Here is a 9,783-nt window from a genome sequence, read left to right as displayed (position 1 = left end):
ACAAAAAAATATTTGTTGTTTGTCTCAATAAATTGAGTTAATTTAAAAATACAGTGGTTAAATGTAAACATTTTGTTCTATTGCTCTTTGCTTTAAAAAAGGTTATAAAAATGCCAATAATTATCGATACCGAACGATATGAAACATTATATCGTTGATAATTTTTTTAGCTATATCGCCCAGCCCTACTTTGAAGTGGCCATATTATATCTTATATGAAAAATTACTTATTTAATTCATTTAATATTTTAGTTTATAAATGATCTTATTTGTATTTATTATTATTATTATTATTATTATTATTATTATGAGTTAATTTAAAAATACAGTGGTTAAATGTAAACATTTTGTTCTATTGCTCTTTGCTTTAAAAAAGGTTATAAAAATGCCAATAATTATCGATACCGAACGATATGAAACATTATATCGTTGATAATTTTTTTAGCTATATCGCCCAGCCCTACTTTGAAGTGGCCATATTATATCTTATATGAAAAATTACTTATTTAATTCATTTAATATTTTAGTTTATAAATGATCTTTATTATTATTATTATTATTATTATTATTATTATATCATCTCCCAGTTGTTTCTTTTTTTGGCATCAAAACCCACTTTGCTCTCAAAATGTTATGCCCACATTATTACAAAAAATAATGACCACTGTAGCCTACAGATCCTTAAAATGTTGCGTCAAAATTATAAATGCTATTTTGGGGTTTCATAAGCATGCAGGCTTTACATCAAATTCATGTGTGTTCTGTGACTCACTGTTTACAAAACTGGATTTATCCACTTTTAAATATTTTGGGTCAAATAAAACTTTGGCTTTATCAACAGCATCTGCGGTAATATGTAAATTACCAGCGAAAATTATTTTGAGTCCCACAGTTTTAAAAACAAGAGTATCATAATTAAATTTATTGTTTGAATTTTGTTATCAAATTGACAGAATTTGAAAGCTCAGACTTCGTTTCACAGTGTAAAAAATATAATAAAGCACAAAGCTTATTGTGATTATTGGATGGCAAGTGTGCAACAAATAGTGTTTAGTGAAGGTTTGTTCATGCATTAACTAAAAACAGCACTGGTTCATCAAAATGAAGATTGGCTAAAAACAAGAAATCAATAATCCAGCACTGGCATTCACACAGCTGACATGTTTACCAGTTGCAGTTTATTCACATTGTTTGCAAGGAAAAGACACTTTCTCCATCAGAGAAGCACAAATTAAATGTCACAGTTTTGGTCAATCATTTTTTCCCTCCAAAAATGTTGATTTCAGTGCATCACTAACATCTTATGTTCAATTATGGTGAGCAGATAATCAAGTTTAAAATACAGTTAGATTTACTGCTGTTGCTCAGCCAGTTACTCTCACTCAGACAGGCCACAACCAAGTAGACTGCATTCCAATTAGTGACTAAATAAAAGTATAGGAGAGCCTTTTCAGATATTTGGGCTGAAATGCAGGGTGCTGTGGGGAACACAGACTGTGGCTACTCACCTGTTTTCCTGTGAAGCCTTGACAGATGACCTTAGTGTTCTTGTTGATGTAAAGGTTCTTCCTGTTGCCAGTATAACAATGTCTCACCCCGGCCTGCTGCACTGCAAATACAAACACAACAGCAGTTGAATGAGAAGCTGCAGGTTATTTATTCATCTGCCACACTAAATGCAAATGTTTGACCTGTAGGGTTACAACTAAATTAAGTCAGGAAACTTCCAAATAAAACGGCAGGTTTTAAAGTCAACTTGGCAGCTACATTAGTAAACTTGGTCTAGGCCTAAGAAGTTTAATTCACATTACTCTGTAAGTTCCCTACAGGATCTGATGTCCAAAGGTCATGCTGCCTTGACCTCAAATAGTTTGGAAATAGGGCTGCACGATTAATCGAATGCGATTGTCATGTGTATCTTGGCTACGCAAAATCGCGTTCATAATCGCAGACGATTTAATCGCGCGGTTATGAAATCGAAGAAATCGTTCTGCGATTATGAAGGCTGTTTGCATAGCTTGTCACTGAACTACGGCTCGGTGTAGTAAATGCTGCTCCATCTGAAAGCAGGTGAAAATACCACATTTAATAACATGTTTTTAATCCAAACTCACTTCATAACATCAGTCGAGTGTTTGAAATAAATCCTTCTGTGAGATGATGTGGCTTCTTACACAGAATAAGGCACGCAACATTTCATAGTATTCTAAGCAGTGATAAAGGCTATGTCGATTAGCATTGCATTATTATATACTTTATTATAATAAAAATTATAATAAGACGAACTCAGATAAACCATATATTGTCGTAGTCGTGTGTTTATTAGTCAGGCTGAATTAATGAAAGCAGTTCAATCTAGTGGTCGACCGATATAATCGCCACGGCCGATATCCGGCATTTTCCAAATATCGGCATTGGCCGATAAGTTTTTCTGTTTGGCCAATGTGTTCGAGGCGGGACTTTTATTTTGACGGCGTGTCTGACTTTTATTTCGACGATGCCGAGAACGGCTGCGGCAGCGCCTGAGCACACAGTGCTCACATTCTCCCTCTTGTTCGCTGTTGTCATTCAGTTCTGTCTAATACCTGTCTAATCCATTTTCAAATGATTTAAAATGTCTTAAATATGAATTAAAATAAATAAAATTATATCGGCTTTATATCAGCCACCCTGCTTTCCAAGATATCGGCATCGGCTGTCAAAAAAACAATATCGGTCGACCACTAGTTAAATCTTCTGTTTAATCAGCAACCGCTATAGGGATTTCCTGGGTTTCTTCTGCGAGGCGTATTTGGAGTTTCAGCGCGAGAGCGCCCTCTGGCCTTCGGATGGAGATTTACTATTGATCACAGAACCGTGCTTCACTGAAAGAAATGCATGACAATCGCAGCTTCTGCCTAATCGCGATTTATCGCCTTCGTGATTTAATTTCGATTAATCGTGCAGCCCTATTTGGAAATAAGACAGGGGTCAAACCGACAACAATAGTTACAAAGCACCATGCTGAACTATAAATGTCAATACGTTTATAGGCTAAGTGAACAGCAAAGAGTTTTATCTCCTGAATGATGCAACAGAAAAGAACGACTTCAAGAAACAGGCTACTGATCACAACTGACAGGATTAGATGGTCCATCCATTTCTCTAGGTTAAAGTTCACTTTAAACCACTCATAGACAACCAGTTGCTTATCTACTCAATAACATAGCCATTTTTGCGTGAATTTCTACAGATGTGAAATAAATGCAACAATACATAGCATTACACTATCATTTCATTTAGCATACAGTTGGTTCTGAAAAAGTATAGTATGCAGTGTATCGCAGTGAGAGAGAAGTTAGTCAGCACTACTTTCTGTGAGTGAAAATTCCCTTATTGGCATTGCACAAGACTGGAAGAGTTAAGAGAACCAAAAGTTTCAAAAGTAGCAATACTCTTTCGCAGATTAGAGTAAAATGCTCTGACCATTTAGATGTTCTATTATATTACTTTTAAAAGAGAAAAAAATAAAAATAAAATAATAATAATAATAATAATATAAAGAGTTATGCACTGATGACAGTGAAGTACAAGCAACCACACACAGCTTGTCACACTAGTCATCATGTACTACCTGTCAACGTAAGCTATTAAGCTTAAGCAAAGTAAAATAACTGTAGCCAAGACACAGACTCTTTCCTTTCCAACACATAAATAAGCACTTGGTTACATTAAATGATACTGCTGTCAGTCTGCAACATTTCAAGTTCACTAACATTGCTCTATTAAATACATTTTAATAAGTTAACCTGGCGATGAGTTTGAAATTAAGCATATTTACCAGTAAAGGTCACGTTTCAGAAGTTCACTGTTAAATATGTTACACTTGGTGCTGATAACACCAACACAACAGCATTAGCATTAGCTCACTGTGTCCGTTCAATGAAAATAACAAGAGATAAACGACTCCAATGTGTAGAATAGCGGATGCAGTAATGTCAAAACAAAGACAGCGATGTGTTTCAAATGTAACAACACTCGTGTCCGTTTTACTTACAGAGCAAGCGGGCAAACAACCTGCTATGAGACATCTTCGGTCATTCACCAATGACACCGGACAGACATGGAGCAAAACAGCAGCGCACATAGTAGTCCTGCTAGATGCCTGAAGAGAAAGAAACGCCTTTATAGGGCGTAAATAACATGTACAACACACCATATAATTAAATGTGACTTTAGAAATAAATTTAGCTCGGCGTTTTAAATTCATCCATGAAAACGGACATTATTTGCTCAAAAGCGCAAGAAATGCTGGAGAATGTTGTTCATGACTTAAATGACTGCCTTGAATAATAATATAATGTAATATGACATAATAATTAATCTGATTGTATATAATCAACAGTAAATTGTTTTTATTATTATAATTACGCTTTGCACCATTATTACAGCACAGAAAGTGACACTGTACACTGTATCCATTTGTATCCATATTTAGATTTTATTATTTATTTTTTTATTTTAAATTTTGCAAGACAGACAGGGAAAGATGAAAGGAAATAACAAGACAGATTTATTATTATTATTATTATTATTATTATTATTTAAAAGCAAATCCATATTATTTAATCTCGTATAAACGGAATAAAATATGGCTTAGCTTTAGTCCATTTTCTCACATGAATATGATACTTTCGTAGTAAAATAAAGAGATGTATGATAAAATAATATCACAAGCAATATTATCATGTACAAAAATCTAATTACATCATGATATTTGTTTTATTTTCTAGTGTACAGGCCTAAAATAAAATATAACAAAATATATCTCCTTTTTTATTAGAGGTATTCCATATGTAGCCCGTTTTGTTTATAATAATAATAATAATAATAATAATAATAAAACCAACTATTCTTGAAAAGTTCGAGAAATCTGTCAAAACAATCTTGCATATTCACACGAAAACGTTCCTTTTGCAACACCATACAGTTTGCAAGAATTACAAAATTCAAATGAAATCAAATAATTCAAATAATAATTCAATTCAAATTCCTTAACAGGGTATCTCTAACTCGATTATTTATGAAGTATTAGTTTGTTATTGTCCAGACTCTTTTTCTGTACGAGAGTAGAGTCAAGAGCATAGGGTAAAGAGCCAACAAAACCAAAAGCAAGTGGCGCGGTGAAAGCACCCAATCGGGCGCAACCAACTCTGCAGATGCTGATTGGTTGACGCTTTTACTGCGCGTCGTGCGCTTACGCTTATTCACGGTCACAGCTGCGTAGATTCTTCCAGCCTCGAGTAGCGCCTCTTCAACGAGCAAACGGAAACGACTACGCAAGTGAACTAACGCGACGACGTACAATGTCCCAGGAAATATCCTGCTGTCTCTCAATTAGAAGCGCACAAAGTCATTCAAGATGGTGTTAGAAAGTATCTCCAGGATTATCAAAATGCAACTTCCAGCCTACCTCAAGAAACTACCCCTTCCAGACACAATCGGCGGCTTTGCGAGACTCACAGGTATGTGTTTTATCACGCAAAATGTCACAAGCGTAGGAGGAAAGTTAAGTTAAGCGCGCATGCCTGCATAGAAAGAGTGATGTTACGTGTCTCTGTTTTCCGTCTGTTAAACGCTCAAATAAGTCATAACTTACATAAACTGGTTGGAAAAATGCCACCTTCCATGCACATTCCTGAGAATATACTCAATATGTAGTGTCTCCTTGCACAAGTGATTCTACTTTCGTATGCAAAATATCCACAACAGTGAGCGTCTGTTTTAGAAATGTGAAGGACAACATATGCAGAGCATCTGACGGCATGCTTTGCTTTATTATAGTATTATAAAAGGTGGCACAATAAATGCACAACTATTTGCATCTGTAACGTTAAATATGTTAAAGCAGCCTTTACAAACAACTAAAATAAGCAACGGTCATTGTGTAATTCAACAGTTCATGACAGGTTAATTTTCACTAATGCACATGTGTATAAATATGATAAGTGTGTTAATCATTGAATATTATTTGATCTGTCACTTACCATGCGTATTTTTTCCACAGTAAGCAGAAGGGCTTTCACTAAGTAGATTCTGTTGTCAATGTGATAATTAAGAATACAGCAAACTCTATGATGAGTTGTAACTCTTGATTGTGTCTCAGTTTCAGAGTGGCTGCGGCTCCTACCGTTATTGGGCATTTTGGCTCTGTTGGGTTATCTGACCATCCGGCCCTTCCTGCCCAAGAAGAAAAAGCAAAGAGACAGTCTAATAAATCTGAAGATCCAAAAAGAAAACCCTAAAGTGGTGAATGAGATCAACATAGAGGACCTGAGGACTCCAAATGTTTGCTACTGCCGCTGCTGGCGATCTAAAACGGTAGGAGGTTCTATGCCTGAGAAAAATATAATATTTTATGTAAAAGAAAAAAAACACACAGTGTATCTGATTTAAATGGGTAGTATCATGAGAAACTGTAAAGTAGATCAATGTACTATGAACATATACAATAACAGCACCAAAGTCAAGTCAAATTTTGTATAGCGCTTTTCACAATAGAGCAGTTCAGAGCAAAAGAAAAGAACAGAAAATCATGATGTTAATGTTTATATCTTAATGAATTAGGGCGATAATATATTTTACATTTTGCGATGATACAAGCAATCAAACAGTAGAGGAAATTGACTTGTTGGCACACAAAAAAAATTATGAATAACATTATAATTGGACCAGAGGGAAAAGGTATTCTGAAATTAATTAAAAATATATGATATGTCCCGTTTAAGAAAAAAACTGTAGTGAAACTTAACATATATATGTCTGTGATGTCTTGACACGCACACGCTCATACACACGCACACGGAAAGGCTGATGCGATCGATGGCTGCAGGAGACAGCTGTAGGACACTTGGCCGGTGGAACGGAGGTTCAGGCGGGCTGCTGGGGGTTCACGTTCATGTGTTGGGGGTGTCCCAGTAGCCCGATCCTCTGTTTCTGTTTCCTCTGCTCTGTCATCTGTCAAAACAAACACAACAAGTGTTTAAATAAATATTTCTCATCTCCTATCTGCCTATCCCACACACCAGGCATGCATATTGTATATCTGTTTATGTGAATTTGTTTTGATATTTTTTTATATAATTTTAGATATTTATGTGATATTTACAATTACATATTCTTATATAATTATACTAGGTAAGGGAGGCAGTGTCTCCTCAAAATATTGGATGAGAAACAAAAATCGTTGTTCAAAAATAAAACCCCCACTGTTACAAAACAACATTAAAAAGTGTGTACTGTAAATCACTCGTTTTTTTTTCTAAAAAAAACGTCCAACAGCGACACCAGCAGGTAAAGTTACAACGTGAGTCTGCTGCGTCTCTCTCGCCTCCCCTGAGCCCATTGAGTTTTAACAGACCCCCTAAAGCATGGGGGGTAATTGAGAATGAATGAGGGAAAGTCACGTGAGAGGAGGCAATGCCTCCATAGCGATATGATTGGACATGACTGGTTGTGATCGGCTGTGATTGGATAATGTGATAAATCCCACCTCTTGTGTTCTTGCGCATTCCGTGTTCACGAATCAGTCTGAATTAACAATATAATGGCGTTAATAGGAAGACTATTTTAAAAACGTAAGTAAACAACTCACACACTTAGATATAAACACTTTGTTACTTCAAAATAAGACTTAAAATGGCGTGAAAGCATGATCTGTGGGAGTTTTTAGTGAGTAATCAGCTTGGCAAATCTCTGCGTATTTACCGATCTTTGATGACTTATGATCTGAAAAATCCAACAATTAATTGAATTTTGAATTTTCAAAAAATAAGTTTAAACAAAAGTTAACTATTAAAAAGAATAGCTGAACATAAGTTAACAAATAATTTAAATTGTTTTAAATTGTTATTGCCTTGAGTTATTATTTTGGAATGAAAGTAAAATGCTTAAAAACACTAACATACTTGGCTTTAATAAACAGAATATTGATTACATTGTTAATGTAAAAATATAAAATAGAATTGTATTTGTTGTTTTCTGGTAGTGTAAGTAATGTTTATTTAACCAGGAACATGTGACTGAGACAGGAATTTACATTTGATTTAAAAAAAAAAAAAAAGGACTTTGCCATATATGTATGTATGTATGTATGTATGTATGTATGTATATGTGTGATTTTTCACTTCCTCTTTTCCTCTTTGTGAGTCGTTTTTGTCAAAAGCCTCAGGTGCCTAAGAACCACTGTCACTATCAGCATTTAATTTGTTCTTTCTTATCTTGCAGTTTCCTGTTTGCGATAAATCACACATAAAGCATAACGAGCTGACAGGAGACAACGTTGGTCCACTTATTCTTAAGAAGAAGACTCTGTAGCCCTCCTGCTTTGGCCCATATTACATTTATAGTTTTCTCCACTGAAAAACCTACTGTAATTTAGTTTGTTGTACTTACCCAAATCTATTTCCAACTTGTTGTTGTGGTGGTATAGAGACGCATATAGCTGTCAATTCTGACTTTAATGCTCAAGATATTGTGGTTGATCTGACAGATTAAGTATATACCTTTGTGTTACATTGCTCTGGTGTATTTACTTTTTATACTCAGCAAATGTAGTAGATTTTTTGTGCAATATAACTTGGCCATAGTAAAAAATGGCGATTATTGTCACCAATCAGTCGTCTTGGCCATGAAAGTGTCTTTTCTGTTCTTTAAACTGTATCTAGATTCAGTTTTAACGTTAAGTTGCCTTTTACTATTACTGTTGTGCTGTCATTGTGATAAAAATTGTGTTTGACATTTTCTGAGACAATATAAAAAATCAAATACTTTTAGCTTTTCAGTGTGAAGTACAGGATTTGTTCATGTAGTTTTTACTTATTTGTCATTTTCTGCAAAATTATTCAGAATTAGAAGAGTTCTACAATGTTTGCTAAATTATTTGAAAGTTTTCAAGTGCAGGATACCAAACTTGACATGTGTTTCACATTGCATTAGATTGTAACAAATGGTTTCGTCAAAGCTATTGTTATACATTATTCAAATATTACAATATTTATCATAATGTAACAAATAAATGTGGCCTCTTTTCACTTCCACCTGAACCAACATGCTGTAACAATTGCAATGCATATGTATGCATTCATTCCTGTTCAGAATAATTTGACAATCCCTTGGTTCTTTTTTTGTGCCATGTTTCATATCAGATGGCTCCTGTTCATAGGTGTTTTCATAAAAATTACTTAATTGTATGTTAACTGGAATGTGCCTAATGACTTTTGTAAAAATAAAAGGTAACCATACTTCTTTTACATCCCTCTAAATGCTGTTTTTGTTTTGCTTATGTGAGTGATGGATATGTGTTGCCATGCCAACAGTCTACTTATTTTTTTCTAAATTTGTTTCTTTTGTGTACTTTTCCTAAAACACACAATGGTGTAACTCTACCACACCAATGCTTGAAAAGTCTTCTCAGAAAGTAACAGTGCTGCTTGTTTACATCTGATTTGCCTTAGATGATATAACAAGATATGCTTTCAAATATGAATGGGGGGGTTTTGCCTGTCATTTACTGAAAAGGCAAATGTCATTCATTTTCTGCAGCAATACATCTACAAATAAACTACACATACACCACAGAAATAAAGTTATTATATAAAGATGACAATATAAGAATAAGGTCTTAAATGTAGTCATTTCATTGCTTAAATTAGCAGTGACTGCATGTAGCATTACCATAACCATAACAAAACCACAACACAAAACCTTGTCAATTTGAAGCAGTAAACATAACCCACTAACAGC

The 9,783-nt window shown here is 34.6% G+C and overlaps 2 protein-coding genes across 2 annotated transcripts in view; one reads left to right on the top strand and one right to left on the bottom strand.

Annotated features, from left to right (window-relative positions):
- The window catches only part of LOC107664570 (succinyl-CoA ligase subunit alpha, mitochondrial-like), a 20,802-nt gene extending 16,654 nt beyond the window's left edge, over positions 1-4,148 (bottom strand). The window contains exons 1-2 of the mRNA XM_016455177.1: positions 4,037-4,148; positions 1,509-1,609 (exon numbers count right to left, since the gene is read on the bottom strand). Of these exons, the coding sequence (XP_016310663.1) occupies positions 1,509-1,609; positions 4,037-4,070 (135 nt within the window). The 5' untranslated portion in view covers positions 4,071-4,148. The remainder of the gene's footprint in view (positions 1-1,508; positions 1,610-4,036) is intronic.
- Positions 4,149-5,245: 1,097 nt separating this feature from the next.
- Positions 5,246-9,290, top strand: cisd2 (CDGSH iron sulfur domain 2). Its single transcript, XM_016455142.1, has 3 exons — positions 5,246-5,504; positions 6,146-6,360; positions 8,266-9,290. The coding sequence occupies exons 1-3, from the start codon at positions 5,402-5,404 to the stop codon at positions 8,353-8,355; spliced, it is 408 nt and encodes a 135-aa protein (XP_016310628.1). The 5' UTR covers positions 5,246-5,401; the 3' UTR covers positions 8,356-9,290.
- The last annotated feature ends 493 nt before the right edge of the window (positions 9,291-9,783 follow it).

The sequence above is a fragment of the Sinocyclocheilus anshuiensis genome, unplaced genomic scaffold (assembly GCF_001515605.1).
Source record: "Sinocyclocheilus anshuiensis isolate Anshui unplaced genomic scaffold, SAMN03320099.WGS_v1.1 scaffold331, whole genome shotgun sequence".
Classification (NCBI taxonomy): domain Eukaryota; kingdom Metazoa; phylum Chordata; class Actinopteri; order Cypriniformes; family Cyprinidae; genus Sinocyclocheilus; species Sinocyclocheilus anshuiensis.
Note: the sequence above shows the minus strand (reverse complement) of the source record. Positions and strands in the feature narration are given on the sequence as shown.